A 13,138-nucleotide genomic window follows, 5' to 3' on the forward strand; every position below is an offset into this window, starting at 1 on the left:
CTAAGGGGTTAAAAAAAGCTATTGCAGCATAACTTAAGATGATGCATCAATCCAGTTTATACTAAAAACAAAACAGCCTTGAATAACAATCAAACCAAGACTCATCTGAGGTTTAAAAGCTCCTTTTAACTGTCTAAAAAGGTTCTACATTTCCAGTATTTTAAAATAAAAACCAGATACTGAAAATCATACCTTTTATTTTTAAAACCCACAAATAACATCTGATAGTTCCTGTAATAGTAAAGTGAGGAAAAAGTAAGTATTGCACTGACCAAAGGAATTGGGGCATTTCAGGTACATCCCCATTTCTAACAAACAATGGGGTCTACAACAAACCAACCACTTAATATCTCTGGACCTTACTTGGTTCTATTTTTTAAATGTGGATTTAGATGTAATGATCTCTAGGTCTCTTTTAGTTTTAAAATGCAATGATTCAGTGAGATTCCTTCAACTTACTTCTATTCTAAAAACAGTAAGTGGTTTCCCAGGACAGCAGTCTTCCCTGATTTTATCTTCTGCTTCGGAGGCAAACTTGACTTCTATGTGCTCTAGCTAAATAGAGGGGAAAAAATGGAAGTTATTAGTATCACTTAATGTGATTCAAATTAATCACCACCTCATTTCACCAAGAACAAAACTAGGTTCTCCAGTTAACATGAAATGGTCTGTGCAATTTTATTATTTTCCATATAAATATTAAATGAAATCTGTAATCAGTTATTTAACATTCATTTTAGATGTCTCATAGTATTGTTATTTATGTAGTCATGTTTATCATTTTCTATAATGAAATCTGGCATCTATCTGCCATATAAAACAAAATGAAAATCAGCATAAGAGGCTTCCACTTAAGACAAATTGAAGTTCAGAAATCTATCATTTGAGAATAAAAGGCTTCCACTTAAATAAATGGAAGAAAAGCTCAGAAATATAGCACAGTGCATATGTCTGAACATAAGATGACCCTAAACATAAGATGTGTCCGCATGGTCCAAGTGAAAAGATCCAGGAAGTTTTTTGACCTACATGAATATATATGAACATTTAGATATATATAAAATGGATGTCATTTAATGTTTATTGATTTCATTAACTCATTTAAAATAAAATACTTAATTAGAAACAACTTTCTTCCATCTCCATATTTCACAAAACAATTTTACTTAAACTCCAAACCTGTATTTTTTTTTACTTGAGTGTCTTCATTATCACTAGGACCACTTTTTGAGTGCTCTAACAGTTTTCTAGAGCAAATGGCTTTTCCTTTTGCCTAAGTTGTCTGAGACCAGCTTACTTACAATCTATATATAAAGTTGTGACTGGGGCACAAAGATTGGATGGGGAGAAAGTCACAGATATGTAAAAGCTACTGGTATGGTTCTAGTTCTTGGATTGGGTAGTAGATTCATGAATGTTCATTTTATTATAAATTGGGAGAGAAAAAAAACATGGGAAGATATGGAACAATCATAATATATCATGAACCAGACATTATAATTAATCCAATTCTGCAAATCAAAAGGGAGGGGGGAAAAAAGCACCAATTCAGAGTACTCCATAACATAAGAGGTTTGGAAAGCATTTAAATATAAGGTCTCTTAAAAATAACTTGCAGTATAAAGTATAAATAATTTGCAGTATAAAGTATAAATAAAGTATAAATAATTTGCTGCTATAAAGACACATGCACACGTATGTTTATTGCGACACTATTCACAATAGCAAAGACTTCTTGGAATCAACCCAAATGTCCATCAGTGACAGACTGGATTAAGAAAATGTGGCACATATACACCATGGAATACTATGCAGCCATAAAAAAGGATGAGTTCATGTCCTTTGTAGGGACATGGATGCAGCTGGAAACCATCATTCTCAGCAAACTATCGCAAGAACAGAAAACCAAACACTGCATGTTCTCACTCATAGGTGGGAATTGAACAATGACATCACTTGGACACAGGAAGGGGAACATCACACACTGGGGCCTATTGTGGGGAGGGGGAGGAGGAAGGGATAGCATTAGGAGATATACCTAATGTAAATGATGAGTTAATGGGTGCAGCACACCAGCATGGCACATGTATACATATGTAACACACCTGCACGTTGTGCACATGTACCCAAGAACTTAAAGTATAATTAAAAAAAAAAAATTTGCAGTATCATATCCAGACATACAGTTTTTTAATGTATAATTGATCATATGTAAATTAAGAATTGATAAAATAAGATGACAGATCTTTTTTTCCTGCAACTTTTATACTCACCCATTTTTCTTCTCTCCAAAAATATTTCTGACATATTTAACAAAGATACTAAACACAGTAGATGAAGTTTATAAAAAGATTTATTGTAAAATAAAAGAGCTGGATTATGGTTTAACTACTGTTAAATAGTTATTACAATCCCTGGACCTCTTACCTCAAGGGAATTAGTCAGGTAGACTATATTCTCCATAAGCACAGCCTTTTCATCAAATTCTAATTGCAAATCCAGTATACGAGGCCCCATCTTCTCCAGGTTTTCCTAATAGCCAAAATGGTATGGAAAAACAAAATCACAGTAAGAACATGTTGGAAAACATACTTCCTTCAAAGTAATCATTCTTCTCTTAGTTGATAAAATCTCAGATTTCAGGAGTTAAAGGAAAGGCCTTGGACTCATGATTTCCTTTACCTACATTTGCTTGTTAATGAAATTTACTAGCTCCAAATAATTATCATTTAAAGTATTATAAGATTATGGCAGCAATGAAAAGATGGGAAGGCACAAGGTTTTCAGATTTATAAAGTAAATATGGTTTTATGATTGTTTATTTAGACTGACTTAATTTGCAAGCCCAAAGAATTCACTTGACAGAGAATCAACCAAATGTATGAAAATATCCCTTTAAGTTACCAAAAAAACCAAAATTTTAATTTTCTGAGATACCACCTTCTTACAGCTGTTTTAGAGAATAATGAATTAATAATATCCAAACAAAAAATCCCCAAAGATATTTCTGCAAAGTTTAAAGAAAAAAAACTCATACTACATGAGTACTCAAACATGGCATGTAAAAAATAATTTCTTATTCTTAATTTTCTTGGATAGTCGATATTTGCTGCACAAAATAGAATCCTAGAGATCCAAGTACATATGCATAGATACAACTACCTAGAACACGTTATACTTAATGAAAGCGACCTGACATTATTCCTGCTACTCACTGTTTTAGCTTACTATGCAAGTTCTATTTCTTTTTCCCATGAAAAGTGCTAGAAAGTCATTTTCTTATTCCCAGATTTATTAATCCCTTTCAAAGTTTGCAAAACCACTAATTTGCCTGGCAAATCACCAACATAATTTTAAAAATATATCACCACTCAAACGGTCTGATGATGGTTCTTCAAATTTAAATGAGATCCTAAAGAAGCCAACTTTTGAATCTAATATCATTTTATACACACACACACACGCTCTCTGTCTCTCGCTATATATATACACGTAACTACTTTTTGAATAGGTTTCCCTGGATTCTCTTAAAACATGTCATCAAAATTAATGGCCTCTGCAAACACCAATGGAATATTTTGTTGGATCCACATGTTGACAGTGATTTGGCATTATGACCAATGACACTAGCCACTGGGGAACCAATGAACTATGAACATACCAGCACTTATATTACAACTTGATTGGTGTAGGTCAATCCAGGATCCTAAATTACTTCTGAAACCTAAAATACCCTGAGGATCAAACAGTGACTTTGGTCTAAGAGAATTAAAAACCTTTTCCAAGAATACCAATCTATTATAGTATTGGAAAAGTTAAGAGGTCTGGTCTCCATCAGGCATCTGCAGCCAAGAAGACACAAGAATTAAAGGACAGTAAAAGAATAACCACGATATGCTTAGTAGGCTGGAAGATACTAATTTGCATTTTCAAACAACATTTACCAAGCCTACTTCTTGACTGGTGCTACTTAGGTGTGTTAGGTATACTACGCAGCACTCCTAAAAAGTTAGGTTCTATAGTATCCTCATTTATGGATGAAAAATCCTATGGCCCAAAAAATTAAAGTTATTTGACTAAGGTCTCAAAACTAAGAAATGACAGATACACAGAATTTCAACCAAGATTTTTCTGGCCTCATAGTCTGAGATCTTAAGCAATATAAGCCTTCTTTCGGTTTCTTTTTGTCAAGAAATCCAACAATACATCAGCTATGTATATGAAGAAAACTTAAGAGTCTAACCCAATAATTCTCAATGGCAAGAAGTGGAAGGTGATTCTGCCCCCAGCGGACATTCGGCAATGTCTGGAGATATTTTTCATTGTCATAACTAGCGGGAAAGGTAGTTCTACTGGCTTCTAATGAGTAGAAGCCAGGGATGCCGTTAAAGTGTCCCACAAGAACTATCGAGCCCAAAATACCAATAGAGCTATGCTGAGAAACCCTGGTCCAACCACTATAACCAGTGTTTATCCTGTTAAGCTGTACCTATACAAATATTGAATCCTGGTTCCAGGAATAGGGTCTAGGAAATGCAAACCTCTATAAGCCTAATGTAAGCCAAAAGAGCATGTTTCTTTCCCAAACTTGAAAGAAGGGAAGGTAGAATATGAAGGGAACAGTTCAGTGCAGCAATTCTAAACCAATTTTTCTTCCACAATACATATTTTTCACATACTCAGTGATTCCACAAGTAAACCCAAAATCTGACAGATCATTTCTCACAGCCATTGATTGAAAAGTGCTATTTCAGCAGATTTCTGGCAGGAGACTATGTCCAAGGCTTTTCCCCATCCTTCTATTGTCCTATCCATCCTTCTATTGTCCTATCTAACCATTACTCATGTGGTCGCAGCTGCATAAGGTCCACAGCTTACCTTAATCATGGCAACAAATGGCATGACTTTCTTCATGTATTTCTTCAGTTCTGGCATACTGCCTAGTTCACTAGCAATGACTTTGTTGTCAGGCAGTTTTCCATTATTGGCCTAAAAAAAGAAAGGAGGGAGAGTAATGTAGAAAAAAAAGTCTCAAGAATAAGACAGAATAGTAGATTTGACTATAGTCTGCCAGGCATAGAATGGTGGCCTCTACTGATCCTTAGAGAACAGCAGAAAAGTGTCCAGCCCTAGCATCATGGAGAAGTGAAAGCTGAATGAACAATGCAGAAGGAAGTCTCCTATTCTCTATAAACTGACGACACATACTTTTTAGTTCAGAGGAGGAAAAAAAGTGATTTGTGTTGAATATTTCTCCTGTTCAGAAACTAAATGGTCTCATAAAAACTTGTTTTCAAATTTCTAAAAGCATTTCATTAGTCATATTAAAATAAAAAATTACACAACTATTATACAAGTTTATATAATGTCTGCTTTTGGACACTAGAAAGAAATTGTTACACTTGTGAAAAGAATCCCTAGCTATTGCCCTGTTAAAAACAGAATCATTTCTATCTACTCAAAAATAAATATCTATATCATATGTCACTAATGAGTACAATCCAAGTGTGCTTTAAATGAATCTAAATTCATTTCTTTTTACAGATATTAATGGTCCCCTCAACAGAGTGAGAAACAAAGCAAGTGGTCTTTTCAAAGTTTTGGGCGACTTATTTTCTCCTTATTGTGAAAGGAAGGGTTGGGAATGAATCTAAACGAAAAGGAACACATAACACAATTTCAAAAAATCTATTTTCAATTCCAAATTTTACTAAAGTACATGGGAAAAAATATTCTACTTGTTAATGTATTCCTCTGAAACACATAAAAAAGAAAAAGGGTGGGAAACACTCCTTTGCCTTATGTCACCAAAAAGGTGCCACATTCAACATAAGAACACTCTTCGTGATTATAAATGAACATTCTTTTCATTCTTGTGGATGAAAACATACAAAAATCTAAAAGAAAGCTGCTAATGCCAAAAGATACCACTGTTTTCAATTATCTAGTCAATGAATACTAAGTAAAAATACAACTTCAAAAAGAACAGAGGTGACGCATTTTTTAATACCTAAGACATTACATATTATATTTGGGTTCTTCCATTGCTTCCTTGAAATTACTGGTATGAATATATAATCCACTGAGGTAGTTTCACTTTTCTGCCAACCAAAGTAGCTTTTATCTTTTATTTACCTTAATTCAAAATCTGCAAGCAGATTCTAAAGGCCACCTTCTATTTCTAACATACACAATCAAAGGTGGAAGTAGTTTTCCATAAAATAGACTCACAAGGAATACAAAAACATTTGCTCTTCTCTCTGAAATTTTACAAATGTAAAAGCAGTTTTTCTTAGCATTTCTTAATTAACTCTGAAAAGTATTCAGGCAAAATTCCAATAACGGTCTAGAATATCAAAGCTAAGAATTTTTCCTTTATGTTTCTTCTTTACATTTTGACCACAATCCATATTTTGTCTCTCTTTTTTAAGTGCACCTTAGTAGTCTGCATCTAGCAATAACTGTTTTAATAACCTAAGCAAAAAAGCCCAAGTCCACAAACACACTTTGTTTCTACATTTTGAATGCAGAGGAAAAATAGATTTTTTTCTTTTAGGAAAACTTAGATCTAAGTTATTGAGTTCCCTTTAAATAGATTTATCATTATCTGGCACAGCCAAAAATGTCTTCAAGTTCTACATTTCTATAGGTAATTATCAAACCAAACAACATTTAAGGCACTCAAGAACAAAGCTTCACTTTTTTCCAAACAATAAATGAGGTTATGGTTTGAAATAATTTAATGAATGAATAAATTTAATGAATGACTCCCACTGCTCAAGTTATAACAAATTCCAAAGGCAAACTCTGTCCTTTCATTTCATTATTTCAACTACACATATGAAAACCCCCAATTCTTTTGATTACATTCAACTAGATCCAATGTATTTTTGTATAAATGTTTCAAAAATGAGAGAAAAACAGCAGCTTTTTCCTCAGCATCCATTTAAGAGTCACCAAGAATAACAAAAGGATGCTCTCTGCCTAGAGGGAATGACACAAAGCTGCCTATCTTTCTTCTCCCAGACATTGCCAATATCCTAAAAACAAAAACAACATAGGGAGCATACAACACCATCAGGGGGGAAAAGTCTACTGAGAGCATCACCTCAAAGTGTTTACGTAGAACAGACAGGGTGGTATGTTGCCAAGGTGGATAGTTCTTTGCCACATAGATGGTGCAATGTGAGGGCTTCTGCAGGGGTTGTTTGTCAGTCTTCTACACGGTAAAAGAAAGGAAAAACATTCAATAGCTTTTATATAAACCAAAAATGAGAAGAACCCTCCCCTAATATACACCACCATGGTCTTCACCATTAATGAAAATCTTTTTAACTTTCATTACTGTTAATTGTTATATGATCAATAACTTTTAAGGAATAATCTTTAAAAAAAAAAAAAAAGACTTTACCTTCCCTTTTGCTGGCATCATATAGTTCTTGAGTCGTAGTCTAAGGTCATGTGTTACTTCCATGAGATACTGTGAGGAGTGTATTAAAACTTCATCCACAGGACCTGCCACAGGCCATGAAGCATTCATAATTGAGTCAGGCTTTTAAAAAAAGAAAAACAAAGAAAGTTCAGTGAGATTAGACAATATGGTTCTTAATTATAGTTTCATACCAAGGATACCATCTGTAATTGTGTGCTCAGAGTTCAAACTTGACTACACATAACACACTTCCACAGCCCCTGATCTAATGTTCCCTAGAATTCAAGCTGTGAAGTCTGACTCTACATTCTTAATTAGCATCCATTTGTACAAGCGTATTAATACCCACACACATATGCTCACTTTCAAAGAAAATTATGTAACACTAATTTGCCTAAATTTAATCATTATTATATAAATTACGCATACACTCAGTTTTTATCCTGTTAATACATCCAGTATTCAAGTATGGCTATTTGGTATATAGATCATGAGCACATTTCTGTATTGTTCATGCATTTAAAAATACAAAAGAGCCTAGCTAATATGGTTGGAAAGGAGTTATTAAACCAGCCAAACTATTTATCTGCAAGTCTAGGAGAAATAACTGAATTTATATTCATAGTAAGAATGCTAATATCCCTGAATATTAAGTCCTATGTATGCCAGAAGTTTTATATAAAACAAGAATACTTATGCAAATATACACCTATATTTCTTATAAGGAGCTCATAAAAATTGTTTATATCTTTCTCAATATTTTCACCTTTTAAAAATATGTATGCACTGTGTATATATAAATAAGGGCACATATATCCATCTGAATAGGAGATAACTCTGGTTTAACCTGTCATAATTATGATGCTGAATCCAGCATCACTCTTGAATTACTCACTTTCAGACTTTCTCTCTTAAGTAACAATATTAGCACAACACTTATTTAATGAAGCCAAAATCAAAACCACTTAAAACATTTTAAATGCATAAAGGTACCTTTCCCAGGAGTGTCCAGATGTGCTCACACAAATGTGGACAGAATGGAGCGAGGAGAAGTGTCTGAACTTCAATAAACCGGAACACAAGTTCTCTGTGCATCCCTTCCACAGCCAATTCACGGTACTTATCTTTTGCGGCCTATAAAATTTGAAATTATTTACCATTTCCCTCACCTTCTTTAAAATAAAAATAAAGGAAAAAATTTCAGTATCTTGGTTTTAATACATTTTTAAGTTTCTAGTCTTTTAAAAATCCATAACAAATTACTGTAAAGGTTTTACTTTAAGAATCTGCAAGTATTTATCTTTGTCCAAAGTACATGGTAGTTTTATACTAATAATTCTCAAAAAAAAAAGAATTTTTTTACAGACAGTTTGTAACTGAGACATAAAAGTTGAACAACTTTAACTGTATATTAAGGGTGACTGCTCTTAGCAGCATATAGGATATTAAATATGAAAAAAGACTATAAATACAACACATTGCTATGCTCAGCCATTTATCCTTATTTAACCACATCTCTGAAAACCAAGTTACATAAATCTCAATGTGATATTTTACATAGCTCATTGCGTAAAGCTGCATTTTTACTTTAAGCACTTAAAATGCCAAACTTAAGGACATACTGACACCTTGTGGAAAACCTCAGAAAACACTTGCTCTCAAACTAATGGCAGTTAATCACAATTTTGCCTTCGTTTCTATCAATTTTGAAATGTTTTCCTGGAAAGTATAGCTGAATTTTAGTTTTAATCTCCTTTATATGAATGCTCATAGCTTAACTAGGAGCAGAATTATTTAAATTAAATGGACATAATAGAAAAATACCAAAGAAAATAACTTAAAATCACAATTTATTGAAGACTTTAAAATTTTTCTGGTAGGATTTTCAGTCTATACTTAGGCGAGTAATTGTGCTACAGCAGGAAGAAAAAAGAATACATAATGTTCACACTGACATGTTTTATAGCTACCAAAAGAATCAACAGCCTACCTGAAACTCAAAAAACCCTGTTTTCAAAGCTTCTTTAAACATCATCTTTTCATAGTTTTGATCTGTTTTTATAATTCCTGCATTCAATTCACTATTGAATAGGGGGAAAAAAAAGGTTATGGAGTTTAAAGGCACTTATACATAGCTATAAAAAACTGCTGCATATACAAATTTAAAATACTGCTTATTTAAGCAGTAAAATGAGAACAATGCCCGAAACATTTAAAGCTGCTCAACACAACACCACCTTTGTGTTCCTTAAAACAAACTACTGCAGTCTCTCTATTGTGTATCCATCCTTAAGTACTGTCATCTGACACTGCTTAGGGCTCCTGTTTACAACATAATAAGTGATGCTTGTTTAGAAATTTCTTGATGGACACTTTATTCTTATAAAGCCCAAAATGTAATATGAAAATAGCTTAACTAATATTGTAGCTAAGTTTTAGATTTTGTTTTGTTTTGTTTTTGAGACAAGTCCTGTCTCTGTCACCTAGGTTAGAATGCAGTGGTATGATCACAACTCACTGTAGCCTCGAATGCCTAGGCTCAAAGGATCTTCTCACCTCAGCCTCTCAAGTACTAGGACTATAGGCGCAAGCCACCTCACCCAGTTAATATATATATATATATATATATATATATTTTTTTTTTTTTTTGTAGAGATGGGATCTCACTTTGTTGCCCAGGCTGGTCTCAAACTCCTGGGCTCAAGCAATCCTCCCACCTCAGCCTTTCAAAGTGCCTGGTTTACACGCATAAGCCACAGTGCCTGGCCATAGCTAGGTTTTAATTATTGCATTTACAATAACTAATACTGGACATTAGAAAAAAATTTTCTCATACCAATCCAGGTCCTTCTTAATTTGGCCTAATCTAGCCCCAACCTGTTTCATCCCCTACCTCTGCCCACCAGATAATGTACTTCAAATAAATATCAGACCCTTTCGATGGCTTATCCACACTTTCTCCTCTCCCTGAAAACACTTGTTTATTTTTCAAGAAACCCAGAATTTGGCCGGACATGGTGCTCACGCCTGTAATCCCAGCATTTTGGGAGACTGAGGCGGGTGGATCACAAGGTCAGGAGTTCGAGACCAGCCTGGCCAACATAGTGAAACCCTATCTCTACTAAAAATACAAAAAAATTAGCCAGACATGATGGCGGACGCCTGTAATCCCAGCTAGTCGGGAGGCTGGGGCAGAAGAATAGCTTGAAACTGGGAAGTAGAAGTTGCAGTGAGCCAAGATTGTGCCACTGCACTCCAGCCTGGGTGACAGTGCGAGACTCTGTATCGGGAAAAAAAAAAAAAAAAAGAAAGAAACCCAGAAGTCACTTGATATCTCTGAATTCTCCTTATCTCTATTATTGTACTTAAAAACTGGGTGCTTGTCTCTCTTGCGAGACAATAAGGAAGGATCATGTCTTATTCACCTTTGTAATACCAGCGCGTAGGATGACTCCAAAGATATTTATCCTTTTCTTTTAATCTACTTTTCCTTTAACCATTTTGCCCTACTCTAAAACAAGACAACATGGTAAAATGGTTATGAGAACAGACTTTCAAGACAGACGGAAGCAAGTTCATATCCCAAGTTTGCAACTACTGGCTTTTTAAGGCATTTAAGGAAATACTTAATTGTTCTAAGCTTCAGTTTCTTTATTTATAAAATAGAGCTAGTAATACCTGTATTATATAAGGTTGCTTTGAGGCTAAAGTCAGATAATGGACACAAAATACTCAGCATAGTACTTGGCACAAGTAAGCCTTCAATGAATACTAGCTATTATTATCATTAGTTTATTTTATTTTATTTATTTATTTTTTTTTTTTTGAGACGGAGTCTCGCTCTGTCACCCAGGCTGGAGTGCAGTGGCCGGATCTCAGCTCACTGCAAGCTCCGCCTCCCGGGTTCACGCCATTCTCCTGCCTCAGCCTCCCGAGTAGCTGGGACTACAGGCGCCTGTCAACTCGCCCGGCTAAGTTTTTTTTTTTGTATTTTTAGTAGAGACGGGGTTTCACTGTGTTAGCCAGGATGGTCTCGATCTCCTGACCTGGTGATCCACCTGTCTCGGCCTCCCAAAGTGCTGGGATTACAGGCTTGAGCCACCGCGCCCAGCAGTTTATTTTATTAAAAAAAGAAAAAGAAAACTTAAAAATGCACCACGACTAAGTAACTCTAAAACACAAAATGATTGGGATCTAGAGATTACCTGGCAAAAACTCTATCATTGAAAGTATTGGCAGGACCACTTCTTAGGCTGTCCCAGTTGGCAACCATTTCTTTCACCCATTCTACCCAGGTGTACAGACGGAGAATACCTGCATCTGCCATGGCTTCCACAAAGTTGGCATCTTCTACAGTGTCACCAGCATCAGCCAGAGCCAAACGCATTCCTGGAAGAAGAAAAAAAAGTCAATGAATTAAAAATATGGTTACTGAGTATCAATTGTGTCCTTTGTGTGCAGCTGGGTACCTTGCAAAGCCCATATATAAATTAACAAATGCTTTAAAGGACTGTCCTGGATCAACAACAAAAATTAAAATCACCAAAAAGTAGCATCCCTAAAAGTGATGTTAAAATATTCGAGCCATTCATATTGATTTGCATCCACTAAGCACCAATATGTGTTTCTTCTCAGTAATGTTGAGTTAATGAGATAAAGTGATCTTTAATGAGGCAGAGATAGAAAATGATAAACTGGGGATAAAGATACACGTTTCTTTGTGGTTTTCTTATCAACATCTCAGCCTCATTTAGAGGTAGCAAAATATATTTTAATGCATGAGAATACACACTGGTGCCTTATGTGTACAAACACATATGAATTTTTCTCAGTTGTGAAACTAGGTTCTTACAAGTTTACCACTAATAAAACTTTACTTTTTCAATTCTCATCTCTCAGTACTACCAAAATCTTCCATTCTAAAATATTGAAAAAAAAAAAAACCTAAATGTCCATCAATTAACCTGTAGGATATCCCTATAATGGAACACTATATTGTTGAAAAAAAAAAAAAAGAGGGAACTCATTATGTAGTTCTTTCTGTCTTTAGCTTTGGTGTCCAATCAAAGCATTCAGGTTCTACACTTTGCCTTTTCCACTTAACAGTTCATATTTGTATACTAACCCATACATACACATATCTATGTTTTTTGTTTGTTTGTTTGAGATGGAGTTTCGCTCTTGTTGCCCAGACTGTAATGCAATGGCACGATCTCAGCTCAGTGCAACCTCTACCTCCCGGATTCAAGCAATTCTCCTGCCTCAGCCTCCTGAGTAGCTAGGATTATAGGCAAGCACTACCATACCCAGCTCATTTTGTATTTTTAGTAGAGACAGGGTTTCTCCATTTTGGTCAGGTTGGTCTCAAACTCCAGACCTCAGGTAATCCGCTCGCCTCAGCGTCTCAAAGTGCTAGGATTACAGGTGTGAGCCACCATGCCCGGCTGTTTATTTTTATATCTATATATCTATACACAAAATAACAATCATGAGCTCATACTTTTATCACCAAATCCAATCTGACTCCATGATTGGGCTCATTCTAGCATATTCTCTTTACTTACTTAATAGCTTCTTTTTCTGATAGTGAGCTCCATGAGGCAGAGGTTCTCATCATCTACCTGTTTACTTATTTATTCAATCCTAATATATACATAAAGTGGTTTTATAATTGCTTATATAACTTGTAAGAAACAGACTAACTCT

At 34.8% G+C, this 13,138-nt stretch overlaps 1 protein-coding gene across 2 annotated transcripts in view; it reads right to left on the reverse strand.

The window, feature by feature from the left end:
* LARS1 (leucyl-tRNA synthetase 1) overlaps window positions 1–13,138 on the reverse strand; it is a 67,966-nt gene that overhangs the window by 8,930 nt on the left and 45,898 nt on the right. For both annotated transcript variants that reach the window (XM_028849818.2, XM_015141125.3), the window contains 8 exons: window positions 11,638–11,821; window positions 9,423–9,513; window positions 8,426–8,566; window positions 7,412–7,552; window positions 7,109–7,219; window positions 4,879–4,989; window positions 2,428–2,532; window positions 460–555 (listed from right to left, as the gene is read on the reverse strand). In XM_028849818.2, coding sequence (XP_028705651.2) covers window positions 460–555; window positions 2,428–2,532; window positions 4,879–4,989; window positions 7,109–7,219; window positions 7,412–7,552; window positions 8,426–8,566; window positions 9,423–9,513; window positions 11,638–11,821 — 980 coding nt within the window. The remainder of the gene's footprint in view (window positions 1–459; window positions 556–2,427; window positions 2,533–4,878; window positions 4,990–7,108; window positions 7,220–7,411; window positions 7,553–8,425; window positions 8,567–9,422; window positions 9,514–11,637; window positions 11,822–13,138) is intronic.

Source organism: Macaca mulatta, chromosome 6, assembly GCF_049350105.2.
Source record: "Macaca mulatta isolate MMU2019108-1 chromosome 6, T2T-MMU8v2.0, whole genome shotgun sequence".
Taxonomy (NCBI): Eukaryota; Metazoa; Chordata; class Mammalia; order Primates; family Cercopithecidae; genus Macaca; species Macaca mulatta.